Genomic DNA, 20771 nt, shown 5'->3' on the forward strand with positions numbered 1-20771 from the left:
GTTTGAGGGGGAGCAGGTGCGGTGGTGGTTAAGCTGCTGTAGATGTTGTCAATTTTGCTTTGGAAGAATGAAAGGAAGGAGATGCAGTTGTCTACTGTGAATGACTGGGTGGTGGTGTCCAGAGGGCTGAGGAGTTTGTTTATTGTAGAGAAGAGTGCTTTTGGGTTTCCAGAGCCAGAGTGGATAATTTGAGAGTAGTAGGCGGAGCGGGCGCGGGAGAGGGCATCTTTGTCGTGTTGTAGGTGGTCCTTGTAGGCTTGGGAGTGAATTGTGAGACGTTTTATTGCGGAGTCTTTCAAGTTGGCGAGCACGAGTTTTCATCAGGCGGAGTTCAGGGGTAAACCAGGGAGCAGAATGGGTGAAAAACTGTTTTGGTTTTTATAGGCGCAAGCTGGTCAAGGCAGGAGGAGAGAGTGTGGTTGTAGTAGTCAGTGAGGTCAGAAGGCGTGTGGAGGTCAACGAAGGGAGAAGTGGACAATTTTTCAGAGAGGGTGGATGAGAATGAGGTAGGTGAAAGACTCCTCCATACAGAATTCTTTCAGCTGTGCGATGTTTGAGGGGTTTCTTGCATGCACAGCTCGTTTCAAATCCCCCCACAACATCTCGATGGGATTTAGATCCGGGCTTTGACTTGGCCATTCCAGAACCCTCCATTTCTTTCTTTTCAGCTATTCCTTGGTGGATTTAATGGTATGTTTAGGGTCATTGTCATGTTGCAAGGTCCACCTTCGGTTGAGCTTCACCTTTCTGACAGATGGCCTCACATTATCCTCAAGCACCCTCTGGTACAATGAAGAATTAATAGTGGATTATATGATGGTGAGCTGCCCAGGTCCTGATGTTCTTTCTGGACAGCAAAGGTTTCCTCCTGGCACACCTCCCATACCGATCAAATTTGTGCAGCCTCTTTCTAATGGTAGACTCGTGCACTTTGACATCAACAGTGGCAAGAGCTACCTGTACGTCCCGTGATGACATTCTGGGGTTCTTAGAGACTTCCTTCAGCATCTTTCGGTCTGCTCTCGGGCTGAACTTGCTGGGGCGACCTGGCCTGAACAAGTTGGCAGTTGTTTGGAATCTTCTCCACTTGTAGATGATCTTCCAGACAGTCAAATGATTGATTTCAAATTGTTTGGAGATCTTTTTAAATCCCTTCCCAGACTCGTAGGCATCTATAACCTTCTTTCTGAAGGCCTCAGAGAGCTCTTTTGATCTAGGCATGGTGACGCCGCACACTTCAACAACAAAGAGCAAACCAAACTAAATGTCTGAGGTTTAAATAAGACAGGTTCCTCCAAGATCCTCTCTGACGATGTTCTAATCATTAACGATGTTCTAATCATTTGCACCTGAGCTGCTGCACCTGATTCTAATTTTAGGTATTTGAAGTAGTGATAAATGTAGGGGTGTACTTACTTTTTCCACATGCGAAATTTGCATTTATGTTTATTTAAATTATACAATGGACTACAAAATGTAAATGTTTCATGATATTTGTTATATTATATCACCTTTATCTATCAATATTGTTGAAATGAAGATCAAATAGCTGTATGTTGAAATACGTTGAAAAAGTCAAAACCTTACATGGGGTGTACTTACTTTTTCACATGACTGTATGTGTTCACGGTAGTGTTTGACATGACGGTGTGAGCGTAATTTCATAATGTTTTTCGTTTCGTCATCCTTTAATGAACGTTTAATGCCCTTCAATGTCCGGGGCCGCACGCGCGCTACTCTGGATGGGCCGGCGTGTTGCTTGCCCTTCACCGTCAGGCTCGGGTAAACCGCTGAGCCCCATCCGTGATGGGGACTGGGGCTTGAGACAGTGTCCCACGAACGAGGAATTCCCAGTAAGCACGAGTCGTCAGCTCGCGTTGGTGAAGTCCCTGCCCTTTGTACACACCGCCCATCGCTACTACCGATCGGACGGTTTGGTGAGATCCTCGGATCAGCCCCTGCACAGGCCGTTCTTGGCTCGTGCCGGTGCACCGAAAAGATGAGCGAATTTGACTGTCTAGAGGAAGTAAAAGTCGTAACAAGGTTTCCGTAGGTGAACCTGCGGAAGGATCATTATCGGGACAACATGAGAGCGAGCGAGACGCGAGACGTACGTGGTACATGATTGTCCATGTACTGTTTCGATTTTGATGATTTGCCTGTGATATGATTCAACGGATGTTTATATGAATCGTTTAAAATAAAAAAGCCTTCAATTTCTGATATTTTACCTTTTCATTTGGGCTTCCCAATTGAAGCCCCGCCCATAGGGTGGGTACTGTTGCTTGTATATTATGATGCAAAGATGAACTTCAAGGCTCTCTGCTCTGCTCACGGCTCTGCTCTAATGTTCAAGACTCTCTGCTCACCTTCACTCTTTCATTCCCCTTTTCTCCCGCCTCTGGGACAAACTCCCTCACTCTCTTCAATCCCACTCCTCCCTCCGGGTCTTTAAAACAGCTGTTCACCACCATCTCTTATCTTTCCCCATCCAAAACCTTGATCTTTTCTACCCCCGCTAATTTCACCCCAGATCCACTTTTTTGAAATACCAACTTCTTTCCTGGAAGTCCTTGTAGCTCGCGGATGACCAAACAAACTTTAATGGAGGCGATGATCAATGACGGATTTGACTAACAAGCACGTGAGGAAGAAGTAAGAGGAAGAAGCGGCGAGCGCTTACCTGACGCGATCCGAGCAGTCTTCAACCCTGCAAATTAATCTCACACGAACATGGGATTTGGAATGAAAGAGAAAATAATAGAAGGGTTTATTCAAAATAAATATCGGGACAGGGAAACACGGTGATAAAACTAAATTCTAGGTTGGGACGTCCCCACTCAGACTTCGGATACAACAATGGGAGAATGAATACAATAAATGTCCCGTCGTGTATTTGTGAATGCGAGCTTATCTGTCTGGTAGTGTAGCGTCGGACGCAGCTCCGGTTGGCGTGAAGAAAGGCCTCGATGTGCCCCCGCTTGTCCGCTGCCAGGCCCCGAACCACCCGCTCACCCCGGTCTCGTCTGCTCAGCGGCAAGCCTCGCTCGCCCGCTCGTCGGTCGCACGTGAGGTCCCGTTTGCTCGTAGCACCAAGCCTCGCTCCAAGCACCAAGCCTCGCTCCAAGCACCAAGCCTCGCTCCAAGCACCAAGAGCACCAAGACCAAGCCCAAGCACCAAGAGCCCGCGAAGAACCCAGGGAAGCCGACCCACAATTACCACGGGCGAGTCGTTTTGTCACCCACGGTGTGACGTCAGCTCTCCTCCTGCACCAACCAGTCCCTCACTTCTTCGTGGTCTTTCCTGCCTTCTGACGTCACCGGCCCTTCCCCTCTAATCAGTGACCTGCTTTTAAGTAGTGGTTTTGCACCTTCTGCACTGATTTGCCGAATGTTCGTGCCTTCCGCACTGATTGGCCGAGGTGTCAACGGTCGATGGCCAATCAGTGTGCCGCTTCCTTCCACCTTCCTTTCACCAATCAGTGGCCAGCTTCTTACCCAACCAATCACACGTTCTCTTGGGCGTAGCTACAGCCTGCCTTGCACGATGTTTGTTGCTATGCCAGCTGGTGATGTGGCTGGCTGCGGCCCCATCGGCAGTGCCCCGATCTGGCTTCCTGCCTGTTCTTCCTGTAAGTCTTATTGTGGCGGAAGGGAATTAATTAATGTGTGGTGTGCTAATGGGCCTATCTAATGTCTATGGGATGTATTGCCATAAGGGACACTGGGTTGCTCACAGCGGGAATGACACATGAGGGAATTTTACCTATAATCCCTGTACTAATTATCATGCCCCGCCCCCTCGTGGCGGGGACGCAGATACAACTTATTCCGACATACGGCTAAAGATAGAACTTATTACAGGTAGATTCCCTATCACGACAGTCGAGTACCTACCTATGCAGATCTACCTGGCTCTAGATATTCCTCTACTCACTGACATAACAATACTAATGACTCACACAACGATGTGTACAACTCCGATGTTACCAGGACGTGAATGCCACTTTGCTTTGCACTTTTTAGATATTTTGTGTGGTTTTATGGTGGCAGACTCATCAGCAATTAACACTCGTAGTTATTAATCAGTTTTGTAACGGAAGATAATTCTGTATAATATTCTCATTTATCTTGAGAGCTTTGATTGTATTTATTTATTTCTTTTGAACATTTCTGTTTTTACAATTTTGAAAAGAATGAAAGGCGGACGCTTTGCATTTCCTGATTTACAAGTAAATGTGGACATAGTTATATACAGTCGTCTGCAAAAGTGTTTACTCTTCTCCAAAGTTTTCACATTTTGATGCCACCTGAGTTTATTACCTCTGCCACCATAGGTGGATGGAGGTTATGTTTTCACCCGTCTGTCTGTCTGTGAACAAGATATCTCAAAAAGTTGCGGACAGATTCAGACGAAATTTGGCAGTGAGGTGGCGTATGTGACAAGGACGAAATGATTAGATTTTGGTGAAGATCCCGATTCGGATCCGGCTACTAGAATTTTTTATGTGATTCTTCACCATTGGGAGAAAGGGCCAAAAACGATACATAGCAGGATATCTCAAAAAGTTGTGGATGGATTTGGACTAAACTTGGTGGACCGGTTGGGTGTCTGACAAGGACTAATCCATTAGATTTTGGTGAAGATCTGATTATGGATTCGGATACGAGAATTATTTAATTTTTCAGTGATTCTTCACCATTTAGGGATTGGGTGAAAAGCGAGAAATAACATGATATTTTAAAAAAAGTTATGGATGACTTGTGACTAAACTAGGTGGATGAGTTGGTTTGGTGACGAGAACAAGCTGATTAGATTTTGGTTCAGGTACAGATTCTGGTCTATCGGATCTGGTCTATCGGTGGGATACAAAACATAATCTGTTCAGCCTGGTGGAGGTATGCTCTCCACAGTGTTGCTCGAATTTTTCTTATTTTTTAATATCATGGTTTTTTTTTACCACGGGCTTCTGCTATTAATTATAATTACATGTAGGGGAACGACGTAAGGACACAATGGACAAGTCAACAATATACGGCATTTTAAACTGGAGTCTGCATCATGAGATAAGTACTTTGCACACAAGTAAAGTGAATCCAGTAATGGCACACCCTTGGTTGGTGTAAATGGTGTAAAGATTCCCGGTTTGACATCTTGCACTTCCTCCGGCTCTATACGTACGTTATGCATTCTCTTGTTTCCAAGTTCTACCTCGTTGCATGATCTCGTGTTCCTGTGTGCAGTTTTCTGAAGGCAGCGCTTCCAGAGAAGAACTTCTGGTTCAACTTGCTCGTCGTGCGGAGCAAGTTCAGAGGCTGGAGGTTCGGCTTGGTGGTGAGACGTCTCATCAGATTCTCATCAGATTTCTATCGAATAAATTATTGGTGGTTTTGTAAGGGCCTGTCAGACCATCAGTCTTCTGGCACCTTTACCTGGCTCAGTGCTGCTCAAAGTGGGACTCGACTTTGGGGTTCAATTTAATGCTGAGAGGTCTTATTAGTCCCTTACCGGTGTACACCGGAGGGGACTATAGGTTTGCACGCCGTCCCTCCGTCTGTCAGTCTGTCTGTCAGTCCGTCAGTCTGTCAGTCCGTCACGCAAAGAACAGTTTTCCGGACTTTTTTCTAAACTCTTAATGCTAATGATTTCAAACTGGGTACATGGTATCCTCATGATAAGTTACAGATCAAGTTCGAACTTCACGGTTTCGATAATTTTTTTTTTTTGTATACAAGATTAATCACATTAATCACATTAATCACACAAAAAGTCAAACCGACACACAAAACACAACAAAAAATAAGGGGAGCGGCAGACAAGATGGGGAGAGAAGGGGAAGCACAACCACAACATTTGAGAGCAGGGACATCGGGAGATCTGTGAGAGGGAGAGGGCTTTGGGGGAGGTGGGAGAGGTATAAAACATATGAACACTGCAAGGATTTCCAGGAAAGAAGTTGGAATTTCAAAAAAAAAGACTTGTCAAAGACAAAAAAAAAGAAAGACAAAAAAAGACCAAAAAAAAAAAGAGGGAGAGGGCTTTGGGGGAGGTGGGAGAGGTATAAAACATATGAACACTGCAAGGACTTCCAGGAAAGAAGTTGGAATTTCCAAAAAAAAGAAAAAAAAACAGAAGTGTATCTGGGGTGAATTCGCGGGGGTAGAAAAGATCAAGGTTTTGGATGGGGGAAGATAAGAGATGGTGGTGAACAGCTGTTTTAAAGACCTGGAGGGAGGAGTGGGATTGAAGGGAGTGGGGGAGTTTGTTCCAGAGGCGGGAGAAAAGGGGAATGAAAGAGTGAAGGTAAGCAGAGAGCCTAGATTTTGGCAGTTTAACCATAAGGGGGTTGCAGGCAGATCTTGTGTGACCTGAAGGAATATTGGGGGGACAGAGCACAGAGAGAGCTCGGGGAGCAAGGCCGGAGAGGAGCCGGTAGAAGACAGAAAGACCACCAACCTGCTTGTGGTGAGTGAGTGAAAGGCCCTCGGAGTTAACTTCATCACAGGAGATTCCAATGATTCTGAAAGCTTTGGTTTCAACAGCGTGAAGCCGAGCTAGGTGTGAGGCAGGAGCACCAGCCCAGAGGGGGGAACAGTATTCCATTGAGCTGTGGATGAAAGCCTTGTATGTGGTGAGGATCTCAGGTGTGCCAAGGAAGGAATTCGCACGACGGAGGATGCCCAGTCGGTGACTGGCTTTGGAGGCCAGCTTGGAAATGTGGTTTTCCCAAGAAAGATCATGGCAGATAGTGAGACCCAAAAGCTGGAGCGACAGAACTTCTTGGAGAGGATTGTTGAGAAAGTAGATGGGAGGGTTTTCCAGTCGGTCCTTTCGGAGAGACATTGTAAGAGTGTGCGATTTGTCAGGATTGAAAGACATGTTCCACTTGTTTGCCCAGTCTGTGATTTTGTCCAGGTCTGCAGAGAGTGAGGAGGCTGCAGACTGCCGATCTGAGGGATGAGGAATGGAGCGGCAGATAGTGGAGTCATCAGCAAAGAGATAGAGAGGATTTTCCAGAGAGTCGGAGAGATCATTGATGAAGACCAGAAATAGCACAGGGCCCAGAACACTACCTTGGGGAACTCCAGCCAGAACAGGAAGGGGAGATGAGAGAAATCCATTCAGGGCCACACCTTGCCTACGACCAGAGAGGAAGTCCGCAAGCCATGAGTGGAGATTTCCATGGATACCATAGGAGGAGAGTTTGGTGAGCAGAGCGGGGTGCCAGACCGTATCGAAGGCACGTGATATGTCAAGTGAGACAGCTCTGATTTCCTGTTTGGCATTGAGGACCTCCATCCATTGTTGAGACAGCAGAAGCAACATGTCCAGAGTAGAATGACCTGGTCTGAATCTAAATTGATGATCAGAGATCAAGCCATTGGAGAAGAGGAAGGATTTGATATCCGAAGCAATGATGGATTCCATGACTTTGCTGATTAATTGAAAGCAGGCTGATTGGACTGTCGTTGCAAGGATCTGTTTTTGCACCTTTTTTGTGTGAAGCGGTAATGTTTGCTGATTTCCAAGATGCTGGCAGATGACCTTGAGCAAAAGAGAGGGTGAAAAGAACAGAGAGGGGGTGAGATAGAGCGGCAGAGCAGGATTTTAGGACCCGCGGGCTGATGCCGTCTGGTCCAGTTGCAGAATCAGAGTCGAGGTTTGACAGAAACTTCTCCACCTTGTCCGGAGAGACGGACACAGAGTCCAGGAGCAGTTGGGTTCGACTGGGAAAGGTGGGAACAGAGAGAGATGGGTTTGGGACACAAAAACAAAACATTTTTGACAAAGTTATGGCACTTTGAACATTGATAATTTCCCCAACAGTTTTCCGGACTATAATTTGGAGTGCGGTAAGTCAAAGCTGTTAATATTCCTTGTTTTAACTCCAATTTACATTCTGTTTCCTCTTTTAGTGAGAAGTAGGGGTCTGTGCAACCATTCATAAACTTTATTTGGTGCAAATCGGATAATTTTTAGCCGAGTTACCTCAGACCGTGAGTTGGTAATTATATAATCCACACACTGCAATACGTGCAGGCTGCTCCACGGAGCGACCTTGCGGGCTTATTAGTACCCTACCGGTGGTTTCCGGACGACAGACTGCCGGTAGGGGACATGTATTGCAGCGCAATACTCAGAATACTTGTTTAATCTGCGGTTGGCATGCATCACTGGGTGTCCTAGATGCGTATAGACTGGGAAGGCTCTGTCAAGTCGAGATTGTCAATTCTCTGGATGATATGTAGAGTGTGGCTGTGGTATCGGTCTAAAGACCTGCACTTGGGAAAGATCCAACTGTAATGTTCCAGTGTTGAAACGGACATGTGACTCAAACGCAATCCAGGTACAGTAAAGCAGCGAAGGTTTCCACACTCGAAGCTGCAGAATCTAAATGGACCATGTAATGGCTTGATTGTAAATTTGACTTGTTCGTTGCAGAATGGGTCATTTGATACAGATCAGAGAACACAAGATAGTGGGTCTGAAGGACGCAATGTTACATCTCTACCAGTGTTGCATCCGTTCAACGCCTACTCCTCTTTTTCCCCTTTGCAGAATATGGAGATCAGCTGCGCTCAGTGCTGCGACTCAAGGAGAAATTGGAGCTGGCTCTTGAAAAGCAGCAAGACGGTTTGTACTGAACTTTATGTGCATTATTGAACATTTGTTCATACCCGGAAAATGATGAGCGATGCTTGGGCAGGATAAATCCAGGGAAATCGTGGTGGGTGCACACGGTGCTTCTAATGTGTAAATTGATCATATGACCCAGGCGTAGGTGCGAAAGTCCGACTGACCTGTGTCGTAGCTGATTCCCTGTGAAATTTATTTCATGATTGCTTCTCTCACTGAATGCGCACTTTTTAAATTTTATCCTCTGGTTAAGCGGTGAACGACACCTATTTGGCCTAAAACGGCTTCAACCTACTCTCGAAACTATAAACCAGAAAGCATTTGAAAATGCAAAGCCCTCCGTGCCTTTGCATTTTCACTTTGAGCAGCATGCTTTGTACTCGAACTAAAGTTGACCAAAATAACAGGTATTGTACAATTTATTAACTCAACTGGACTATGTCCAGCTGAGTTTTTGTCGACACCCAGTGTCCGTCGTCCGTCGTCCGTCTGTCTGTCTATCTGTCTGTCGTCTGTAAACAATTCGACGTCTACGCTCTAAAAGTCACAAATATTGGTTAAATTTGATGAAACTTGTTATGCAGCATCTTTAAGACATAAACTAGTTTGGGATTGCATTTGGGCGTTGCACGCCCAAAAATGGGCGCGGCAGGGCGGCCAAATTGAAAAATCAATTTTTGTCAATCTGGTACTTCCTAATGGAGCTAGAAGGCTGAAACTTGGTGTGTAGACAGTATGTAACAAACCTCAACACATATATTACGGGTTTTGACGTGTCCGAAAAATGACCTCGTCATGACCTATCTGAGAAAAGTAATTGTAGTTTTACTTTTCATGCCTCACTTAAAACTCAATTTTTTCTAGTTTCCTGTTTAAACATGAGATACCTTCAACGTTACTGTACCTCTTTAGCACATATAAACTATATAGTTTGTGGTTCTATTATGCATATTCTAACCATATTGATATAGACCAGTTGAGTTCAGGTTCCCTGGAACCTCTAGTTAATTGATGTTCTCAATCTATATAATAACGCAGAACTCTGTCTCTGTCCGTGCATCCTGAACTACTCCCTCAGTTTTGGGGCTGGCTCCACCAAACTTTCTGTGAAACCTTTTGGGGTCCTAAGGTGGTTGGAAGGTGGTCCTAAGGGTCCTAAGGTGGTCCTAAGGTGGTTGGAAGGTTTTGTAAATATCTCAATACAATTATAATCGAGTTTCCACCCATATACAAAATTGCTCTCTCTCTTGCTCCTTGCAAAAATCTTGCAAAATTGCTCATTCACGGGTTCGGCATTCACAGTTTCATCATTTACCACATGTGGAAACATTCGCCGGTTTTGCTATTTTTCTGTAATAACCCATTTCCTTCGTCATGGCACATAAGAGCCAATCGCCTCTCCCCAGCCAACACCATTGTCATCGTCATTATCAGCTTCATCGTCAGCATTAAAGATACATAGATTTTTACACAGAACTACTCCCCTGCACGTGTCCTAAAGTGGGTGGGAGCTTTCATATAATTTCTCAAAACATTTTGTTTTTGAAATTTTGGTGTCCCGCCCTGCGGAGCACTGGTACCTTGCTTGTAGTCTCACAATAAAGGTTTGTAGAAAATTTGATGACAAAAGCTCCAATGGTAAAAAGGTTATGGCTTATATATCTATATATATAAAACACTGTGTGTGTGTGTGTGTGTGTGTGTGTGTGTGTGTGTGTGTGTGTGTGTGTGTGTGTGTGTGTGTGTGTGTGTGTGTGTGTGTGTGTGTGTGTGTGTGTGTGTGTGTGTGTGTGTGTGTGTGTGTGTGTGTGTGTGTGTGTGTGTGTGTGTAATGTTACCGATAGACTCCTAAACGGAGAGGCTCACGTACTTGATATTTGGCACAGACATGGCCATTGAGCCTGGTAAGAACATGGCTGACCTAAAAATTTATTTCATAATATTTTTACCTCAGCGCATTTCAGCGAGGAATATTACGCACGGAATCTGACCGGTCACAGAGCAGCGCGCTGATTTGCTCAGAGCGATCACGTGATGTTCCTTGCCGCCATTAACTCAGTTACGCGTTCGCACGTATTTCAGAGCGAAAAGCAATTGCCTTTTTTCACATTTCAGCGACGAACATTGCCATTCACACCACATAGGTTTTTTTCCCTTTCATCTTTAGATCCATATTTTTTGCCATAACGTAGCGCATTATGGCTCTCTCGAGCTCGAGTTAGCCAATCACCTGGGAGCATGAGGCCACGTTGGCCATGCCCACGACAGGACGCAGAGTTGCAATCGATCGCTCAGAGCGATCACGTGATGTTCCATCCCGTCACACGTCACACGTTTGCACGTAATTCAGGGCGAAAAGCGATTGCGTTTTTTCACCTTTATGCGATCGTGTTTTGTGTCGATTTTGTGCGATATGAATTAAATTTTAATTCATATTTCGTGTTTACGAATTCGAATACGAAGGATTTCCCCTTTCCCCTTTCGATTTTGAATACGAATCGAATACGAGCTTGAGTCGAGAGGGCGAATGTACGGGTTGGGAATGTACGGGTCTCCCTTCCCCTGCCCGGCAACGCCGGTACTGGAGGGCGTGGGTCACAGGATCGGTGAGTCTCCAAAATCCGCTTCGTGCTCTTGCGAAGATGCAGGACGATGTCGCGATTGTTGTGCTGCTCTCCGACCATGAGAACTGCAACGTCATTGTTGACTGGCCCTCCCCTTCCCTCCCCCTTTCCCCTCCCCCGTCCGTCCTCCCCCTCCCTTCCCCCTCCGTCCTCCCCCTCCCTCCCCCCATCCACCTTACCCCTTTCCCTTCTCCCCTCCACCCTCCCCCTCCCCCCTCCTCTCCCCTCTCCCCCTCCCCCTCTTCTCCACCTCTCCCCCTCCCCCTCCCCCTCTTCTCCCCTCCCCCCCTTCTTCTCCCCTCCCCCCCTTCTTCTCCCCTCCCCCCCGTTCCCCTCCCCTCCCCCCTCTCCTCCCCCGCCCGGCAATGCCGGGTACTTCTGCTAGTATATCTATATGTATAAAACACAGTTTGTGTGTGTGTAATGTTACCGATAGACTCCTAAACGGAGAGGCTCACGTGCTTGATATTTGGCATAGACATGGCCATTGAGCCTGGGAAGAACATGGCCGACCTAAAAAAAATTATTTCATAATATTTTTTTACCATATTTTTACCTCAGCGCATTTCAGCGAGGAATATTATGCACGGAATCTGACCGGTGGCAGAGCAGCGCGCTGATTCGCTCAGAGCGATCACGTGATGTTCCTTGCCGCCATTAACTCAGTTACGCGTTCGCACGTATTTCAGAGCGAAAAGCGATTGCGTTTTTTCACATTTCAGCGAGGAACATTGCCATTCACACCACAGAGGTTTTTTTTTCTTTCATCTTTACGAGATCCATATTTTTTATTCATATTTACCTCAGCGCATTTCAGCGAGGAATATTATACACGGAATCTGATTAGGTGGCAGAGCAGCGCGCTGATTCGCTCAGAGGGATCACGTGATGCTCCTTGCCGCCATAAACTCACAGTTATGCGTTCGCACGTAATTCACATGTTCAAAACAAATGAGATCCGCGAAGCGAGTTGGTAGAGTCGTGCTAACCAAGATGGCGACACGGCGGCTTCACTTTTCACGGAGTATGAGCGTTCTATATATTTTCAATTCAGTGTGCCCGACTCGCTCACGTACTTGATTTGTGGCATAGACATGGCCATTGGGCCTTCACGGTGTAATTTGTGCGAGGCTTTTGTCCGAGTGAGCTTGAGTCGAGAGGGCGAATGTACGGGTTGGGAATGTACGGGTCTCCCTTCCCCCACCTGGCAACGCCGGTACTGGAGGGCGTCACAGGATCGGTGAGTCTCCAAAATCCGCTTCGTGCTCTTGCGAAGATGCAGGACGATGTCGCGATTGTTGTGCTGCTCTCCGACCATGGGAACTGCAACGTCATTGTTGACTGGCCCTCCCCTTCCCCCTCCCCCCTCCGTCCTCTCCTCCCCCTCCCTCCTACCCCCTCCCCTTCTCCCCTCCCCCTCCCTTTCCCCCTCCCCCTCTCTTTTCCCCCTCCCCCTCCCTTTTCCCCCTCCCCCTCCCCCCTCCCTCCCTCCCCTTTCCACCTCCCCCCTCCCCCCTCCCCCTCCCCTACCCCCCCTCCCCTTCCACCCCCCTCCCCCCTCCCCTCCCCCCTCCCCCCTCCCAACCCCTAACCCTCCCCTCCCACCCCCTCACCCTCCCATCCCTCACCCTCCCCCCTCCCCTCCCCCCTCCCATCCCTCCCACCCCCCTCCCTCTCCCATCCCTCCCACCCCTCCCCATCCCATCCCTCCCCCTTCCCATCCCCCTCCCACCACCCTCACCCTCCCATCCCTCACTCTCCCCTCTCCCCTCCCCCCCTCCCACCCCCCTCGCCCTCCCATCCCTCCTCGCCCTCCCATCCCTCCCACCCCCTCCCCCTCCCATCCTTCCCACCCCCCTCCCCCTCCCATCCTCACCCTCCCCCTCCCCATCCCCCCTCTTCTCCCCTCTCCCCCTCCCCCTCTTCTCCACCTCTCCCCCTCCCCCTCCCCCTCTTCTCCCCTCCCCCCCGTTCCCCTCCCCCCTCCCCTCCCCTCCCCCGCCCGGCAATGCCGGGTACTTCTGCTAGTATATCTATATATATAAAACACAGTTTGTGTGTGTGTAATGTTACCGATAGACTCCTAAACGCAGAGGCTCACGTGCTTGATATTTGGCATAGACATGGCCATTGAGCCTGGGAAGAACATGGCCGACCTAAAAAAAAATATTTCATAATATTTTTTTACCATATTTTTACCTCAGCGCATTTCAGCAAGGAATATTATGCACGGAATCTGACCGGTGGCAGAGCAGCGTGCTGATTCGCTCAGAGCGATCACATGATGTTCCTTGCCGCCATTAACTCAGTTACTCGTTCGCACATATTTCAGAGCGAAAAGCGATTGCGTTTTTTCACATTTCAGCGAGGAACATTGCCATTCACACCACATAGGTTTTTTTTTCTTTCATCTTTACGAGATCCATATTTTTTATTCATATTTACCTCAGCGCATTTCAGCAAGGAATATTATACACGGAATCTGATCAGGTTGCAGAGCAGCGCGCTGATTCGCTCAGAGCGATCACGTGATGCTCCTTGCCGCCATAAACTCACAGTTACGCGTTCGCACGTAATTCACACCTTCAAAACAAACGAGATCCACGAAGCGAGTTGGTCGAGTCGTGCTAACCAAGATGGCGACACGGCGGCTTCACTTTTCACGGAGTATGAGCGTTCTATATATTTTCAATTCAGTGTGCCCGACTCGCTCACGTACTTGATTTGTGGCATAGACATGGCCATTGGGCCTTCACGGTGTAATTTGTGCGAGGCTTTTGTCCGAGTGAGCTTGAGTCGAGAGGGCGAATGTACGGGTTGGGAATGTACGGGTCTCCCTTCCCCCACCTGGCAACGCCGGTACTGGAGGGCGTCACAGGATCGGTGAGTCTCCAAAATCCGCTTCGTGCTCTTGCGAAGATGCAGGACGATGTCGCGATTGTTGTGCTGCTCTCCGACCATGAGAACTGCAACGTCATTGTTGACTGGCCCTCCCCTTCCCCCTCCCCCCCTCCGTCCTCTCCTCCCCCTCCCTTCCCCCTCCACCCTACCCCCTCCCCTTCTCCCTCCCACTCCATTTTCCCCCTCCCCCTCTCTTTCCCCCTCCCCCTCTCTTTCCCCCTCCCCCTCTCTTTCCCCCTCCCCCTCTCTTTCCCCCTCCCCCTCTCTTTCCCCCTCCCCCTCCCTTTCCCCCCTCCCCCTTCCCCTCCCCCCTACCCCTTCCCCTTCCCCCCCTCCCTCCCTCCCCCTCCCCCCTCCCACTCACCCCCTCCCCCACCCCTCCCCCTCCCCCTCCCCCTCCCCTCCCCCTCCCCCTCCCCCTCTCCCCCTCCCCCCCCTCTTCTCCCCTCCCCCCCCTCTCCTCCCCTCCCCCCCGTTCCCCTCCTCTCCCCTTCCCCCTCCCCTCCCCTCCCCCGCCCGGCAATGCCGGGTACTTCTGCTAGTATATATATATATATATATATATATATATATATATATTTGTAACATGATATCTCAACGTTGTGGATGGGTAATGACACGGGATTAGATTTTGCTTCAGGCTCAGATAAAAATCCGGCCTATCAGTCGGGGGGTTTTTGGGGGTTTTTTGTCATCAGTGCATTTGTTGAACCTTTTCCAACCTTTCCCCCACCCAAACCTTCTTTACAACCCACCAGTTGCTGTCGCAAAGGCACAAGAGTTAAATGAGTCGTACCAAGTGAACCGAGCTCATCTTGCTGAAAGTGCCTCACTAGCACTGCAGGAGAAAGACAATGTGAGAGTTGTCTCTTTAAAAAAATAAAAATCTACATCATGAGATAAGTGCTGTCTGAGATTGAGGGGAGTATTAAACTCATCAAGCCAAAACAGGAATCCTTACACAAGTCAGGGACAAACATCATGGTCACGGTCATGATCGTTAAGCTCTCATGAAACTCCACGACTTGGTAGTTATAATCATCACATGACACAAAGCTGCGAGAGCAGTATCACTTTATGCCCTGCCCACTGGGGCCCTGGGGTCAGGTCAAAAGGTCAAATACCAAAAAATTGAATTACTGGCACGTTTTTAAACATTTTTAATGAAGATTTGAATATGCAATCAACATTGGGGGGGACGCATGAAATGTGTAAATGTTTTTTGGGATTTGACCCCCAGTTCATGCCCCAGAGGGTGGGAACTGTGGCACATAGGAGTAAAAACAGAAGATTGTTTTTTTTTTAACTTGTAATTTGACATTGGATCATTCCTGGTGGAACGTTTTGCTATCTTTCAATTTTTCTTCAGGTGGGAAACGTGGGGATTTGCGATGACGTGCCATCGACCTCTCTCGAATCGAGTCTATATTTATTTTATTTGTTTATCTCAATTTTCACAACTGGTTGTGAAACGATTTTTAACTCCTGCTCGTGTTCTTGTAAGGGATGTAATTTTGTCCTGATTTGACAGCACTCATGCTTCACCAATGTTTCCTCTTCCCTGTAGGAATGGAGGGAGCGGGTCTCAGTTTTAGAAAAGGTAAGTGTGGGAGGCACCACTGCAGGGAGTGCATTGTTTTATTCCACGTCCCATGTCCCTCAACAAAACTCTTATAACCAACACATGCCATTTTCTCTGATTATTTCTCATTGTGGTGTGTAAACGTTGTTAGCTTGCTCATAACCTGTTAAACGTATTTGCAAACCAGGAGCGTCATGAGCTTATGGCGAGGCTGACGGAAGCAGAAGTGCTGACGGCTTTTGCACGACGCGACGAGCATGATGAGATGAGTGGGCTGCAGATACAGGAGGTCGCCAAGGTCAAACACATGGTATGGCAGCAGGGAGCAATGAATGACCTCTCTCTGGCTATAACAGTGGGTTGTAAATAATGGGTGTTTTTGATGAGGAGCATTCCTGTGGAACATCTATTATCTCCTTGCCTCCTTTCTTTCTCTTCCCTCCCCCCAAATTATCTTCCTTGCCGTCATTCCATTAGCTTCTCCAGCGTGAAGAGGCCTTGCAGCAGTCCAAAAGTGAGACCGAGAGTGTGAGAGTTGAGGCACAAACTGAGAGACAGATGGTGGTGAGATTGAGAGAAGAGTTGCAGGAGTTGACGAATGAGATGAAGAAAGTGCAACAAACGTCCGAGAGTTTAAAATCGGAGAACATGCTGCTGCTGTCAACAAGGTGCTCCTCATCACCCACTGCTGTCTCTATATCACTTTCTTGAGGAAGATAACTGGTTGGGAGTGTGATGAGTTGCACTGCTTGTGAGGATGAAGTTAAAATTGCTTGTTGCGGGATGGTTGAAGAATCGTCTTCTTCTTTCGTATGCAGCACAAGGTTGCGGGGTAGCAATAATGGCAAGGGTGTGGCTGTGCCGCTGATGCAGTGCCCTCTGTCGGTCAGGGAAGGGATCTGTAATTTGTTCAGGGTGCTGGTGATAGCTCGCCTACTCTTTGCAAAGGACACCATGGGATCTTTAACGTCCTCCAACGAATGCCGATAGATGGGATGCCCAGTTTAACGTCCATCCGAGGGACGGCACACACATTGATGAATCACCATACCTGTGAAACACCAGGGTGACAGTTTATGCCTGGGCTGAGATTCGATGCTTGACAGCTTGGAAGCAAGTACGCATAATCTTATGCCATCTTGGCAGCCAATTGAAGAATTATATTAGTGAAGGGTCCATGAAGCTGTGCGATGTTGGGCGAACTGAGCTCCAAAGTGACAAATTCCAAGTCGGTAACCTGAGACGCTATCCAATTGTTAAAAGAATACTTTAGTTTGTGGACAATAAACGTTCTTGTGCTATTATTAGTTATAACTTTGCCAATAACTTTTAAAAAAATTGTTTTGTAAAACATTTCTGAACAAATCATCAATTACTTTGAAAACTATCAATAAATATTTAGTAGTGATGAATGTTGGGATTTATTTTTATGGATATAAATGGCAGGGCGGATGTGGATGGAGCCCGGCGCAGAGCTGACACCAGGAATTTGGAGCTGGAGGACATTGTGCGGAAACATCGCCTGGAGGAACAGGCCTTGCAAAGAGAAGTCCAGCAGGTATGAGTTGTCTTTCATATTTTGTTCGCTGTTTGCTCAACTGACTTTTATGAAACAAATTCCAGCAGCTGGAGGTCCTAAAGAGAGCACAGATATTAGCTTTCTTCTCCTGCAGGGTGGAGCAGCAAGACGGGAGCGAGACGAACAGATCACTCGATTGAAGGAAAGATTGGCGAATTTGGGTGACACTGTCAATGTGGAAGAGGAGGCGCAGTTAGAAAATGATGGAGTGGATGGTGCACCGGAGAGAGCCAAAGAGGTAGAATTCGTTTCGTCAATGTTTTTGAACATTATTTATTTCAAAGCCCAGGGGTGCTTAAATGCCCTTGAAGAACAACTCTTGTGTTGATGTTTGGATTCTTGCTTGCATTTGCTTTGCACTCTTTTTCAGCAGGAACTGCAGCAAAGGGAGCTTGAAGGACTAATGCAAAAGCTGTGGGAGGCCCAGGAATTACAAGACCGGGAGGTGAGGAAATTGCTGTTGGTGTTTTTTTGATCAGAATGGGAATACAGGCTTTACTTTATAAACCCACAATGTTCATTTTAATTCCTCATGCGAGTTGTTTGCTTCTTGCCAGATGCTGGCACGGCAGGCATTGTCAGAGGATCTAAATGACAAAAACGAAGCTTTAAGACAGCTCCGCATGGAGTTACAAAGACAGGTGAGCAAACTGTGTTACCTCGACATCCTCGAGGAAGAGATCTGGCTACCCACAACAGTTGAGAGAATAATCTCTTCTTCCTCCATCTTGAATCTCCCACCAGCTTGAATGCACTGAAAGTGAAGCTCGGTGGAGGTTAGAGAAGGAGAAACTCGCATCCCACCTCAAAGCCCAGATGGCTGCATTGGAGACGGCATGCGCGCTCGAACGAACCGCAGCGCACAACTCAATTGTGAGTGCTCGGCAAGGAGTGTTGTTTGTTCCTTTTGCATACCTGCCATTTGCTGCACCACGTCTGTGGTTTTTTTTTTTTTTGTATGCAGGATCGAGGCTCGTGAAGGAGCTAACATTTATCACACAAAAAAATCAAACAGCCGCACAAAACATATAATAAGGGTAGCGGTAGACAAGATGGGGAGAGAAGGGGAAGCACAAACACAACATTTGAGAGCAGGGACATCGGGAGATCTGTGAGAGGGAGAGGGCTTGGGTGGAGGAGGGGTGGGAAGGGGGGGGAGGGGGAGAAGTATAAAACACATGGACACTACAAGGACTTCCAGGAAAGAAGTTGGTATTTCAAAAAAGTGGATCTGGAGTGAAATTAGCGGGGGTAGAAAAGATCAAGGTTTTGGATGGGGGAAGATAAGAGATGGTGGTGAACAGCTGTTTTAAAGACCTGGAGGGAGGAGTGGGATTGAAGAGAGTGAGGGAGTTCGTTCCAGAGGTGGGAGAAAAGAGGAATGAAGGAGTGAAGGTGAGCAAAGAGTCTTGATTTTGTCAGTTTAACCATAAGAGGGTTGCTGGCAGATCTTGTGCGACCTGTAGGAATATTTGGGGGACAGAGCCCAGAGAGAGCTGGGGGAGCAAGGCCGGAGAGGAGTCGGTAGAAGACAGAAAGAAAGAAGTACGGTACTACACTTTCCTTTGGGTTACCGTAGCCTGTTTGTTGTTCGCAGCTGGATCAAAGTACAAACAAGAAGACATGCAGAGCATGATATTTGCAAAATCCACCCCTCCAAAAAATAAGTTGCCATGGATACATCAAATTGTCCATTTCATTAAGATTATAATTGATGATCTTGACCAAAGCTCAGGTCAATCACATTAGAATTGAAGATTTTTCAAATGAAAATTGGTAATATTAGAAGTTTGACCTCGAGTTGACCTTTGACCTCAAAAATAGTTGGTTTCCCATTTCAGTGATGAAATATGTAATTGCTGTTTAATTGTCAAGTTAATAGGATGAAAAGTGATGATTTTTCAGATTTACATTGATGATTTTAGAAGTATGACCTTTTGTCCTTAAAAATAGTTTTTTCCCCAATTCAGTGATGCACTATGCAATTGCCGTTTAATTTTCAAGTCAATTGGATGACAATTGATGGTTTTTCCAATGAAAATTGATGATTTTCGAAGTTTGACCTTGAGTTAACCTTTGACCCTTTGATCTTAAAATAGTTTTTTTTCCCCAGTTCAGTGAGGCACTATGCAATTGCTGTTTAATTTTCAAGTCAATCGGATGAAAATTGAATTTTCAGATGAAAATGGATGATTTTGGAAGTTTGACCTTTGACCTTTTGACCTCAAAAAATAGCTGTTTTCCCAATTTATTGACTCGGTGTGCAGGTGGTGTCAAATTTTCAAGTCAATCGGATGAAAAATGGCAATTTTAGAAATTCGACCTCGAGGTGGCCTTTGACCTTAAAAAATCAATATGGTGACTTGTGGATGATTGACAGACAAACAGATAATCAGACAAACAAACAGAGACAGAATAACGCAGAAGACCAACCAATATAGTTGAAAAATCTTCAATTTTGCAAGTAACTAGAACGGCATCTGTCGAGTGGATAGCTCTGCCAGGCTGTACAGTTTGTTTTGTATCCCACTGATATCCCACTGATGGGCTCCCACTGGTTTTGTATCCCACGATGGATTCGGATCTTAAGCAAAACCTAATTGGCTTGTTCTTGTCACCAACACAACTCGACCACCAAGTTTTGTCGTAATCTGTCCACAACGTTTTAAGATGTCGTGTTATATCATTTTGGGCCCTCCTTCAATTGTGAAGAATCACTTTCAAAATTCTAGTATCCAGATCCTCACCAAAATCTAATCAATTCGTCCTTGTGCCACACCCAACCTGTCCGCCAAGTTTTGTCCGAATCTGTCCACAACTATTTTTTCGACATCCTGCTCACAGACAAAGAGGGGTGAAAACATAACGTCCATCGGTGGCAGAGGTAATTACTTGTACAATCTTGATTTGTCCGTTGTCAACTGATGTTTTTCACACATCCGAAAAATTTTCACAATTTGGCTGGCAGGATGGCCTTGAGATAGGCACACTCGCCTCTAAGGTGTCTAGTCTGGGTTTGAATCCCGACCCAGCTATAAACTGTCTTCCCGGTGTTTCACAGGCGGAGTGATTCATCAACGTGCGTGCCTCGGATGGACGTTAAACTGGCTGTTCCATCTGCTGGCATTGGGTGGTGGACGTTAAAGATCCCACGGTGTCCTTTGGGAAGAGTAGGCGAGTTATCGCCAGCACCCTGGCCAAATTTCTGGCCTAACCTCAGTCGAAGGTCGGTGCTGGTCAGCCGGTTCTTCATAGGTGTCAGCGAAAAACCTTCCCCAGCCATCCCCACAAGAACGTGGAATAATTGTGGACTTTAAAAAGATGAAGTTTTGCGATTCTTGTAAAAGCACATCTCCGTCTCCCCCCATCTTTGTCCTCCGTGTTATTTAATTACAAAAAAAAAAACTCCGCACACAAAAAGGCACTCACTCACTGGTTTGAAAATGC

The 20771-nt window shown here is 46.9% G+C and overlaps 1 protein-coding gene across 10 annotated transcripts in view; it reads left to right on the forward strand.

Annotated features, from left to right (window-relative positions):
• GOLGA1 (golgin A1) overlaps positions 1-20771 on the forward strand; it is a 58983-nt gene that overhangs the window by 12136 nt on the left and 26076 nt on the right. For 5 of the 10 annotated variants that reach the window (XM_078774883.1, XM_078774884.1, XM_078774886.1 and 2 more), the window contains exons 3-13: positions 5245-5335; positions 8561-8635; positions 14922-15019; positions 15731-15763; positions 15933-16055; positions 16223-16413; positions 17192-17303; positions 17419-17562; positions 17695-17769; positions 17882-17965; positions 18069-18197. In XM_078774883.1, coding sequence (XP_078631009.1) covers positions 5245-5335; positions 8561-8635; positions 14922-15019; positions 15731-15763; positions 15933-16055; positions 16223-16413; positions 17192-17303; positions 17419-17562; positions 17695-17769; positions 17882-17965; positions 18069-18197 — 1155 coding nt within the window. The remainder of the gene's footprint in view (positions 1-5244; positions 5336-8560; positions 8636-14921; positions 15020-15730; positions 15764-15932; positions 16056-16222; positions 16414-17191; positions 17304-17418; positions 17563-17694; positions 17770-17881; positions 17966-18068; positions 18198-20771) is intronic. The other 5 variants (XM_078774887.1, XM_078774890.1, XM_078774891.1 and 2 more) reach the window with 1 other exon arrangement.

This window comes from Myxine glutinosa, chromosome 3, assembly GCF_964187855.1.
Source record: "Myxine glutinosa chromosome 3, kmMyxGlut1.1, whole genome shotgun sequence".
NCBI classification, from domain to species: domain Eukaryota; kingdom Metazoa; phylum Chordata; class Myxini; order Myxiniformes; family Myxinidae; genus Myxine; species Myxine glutinosa.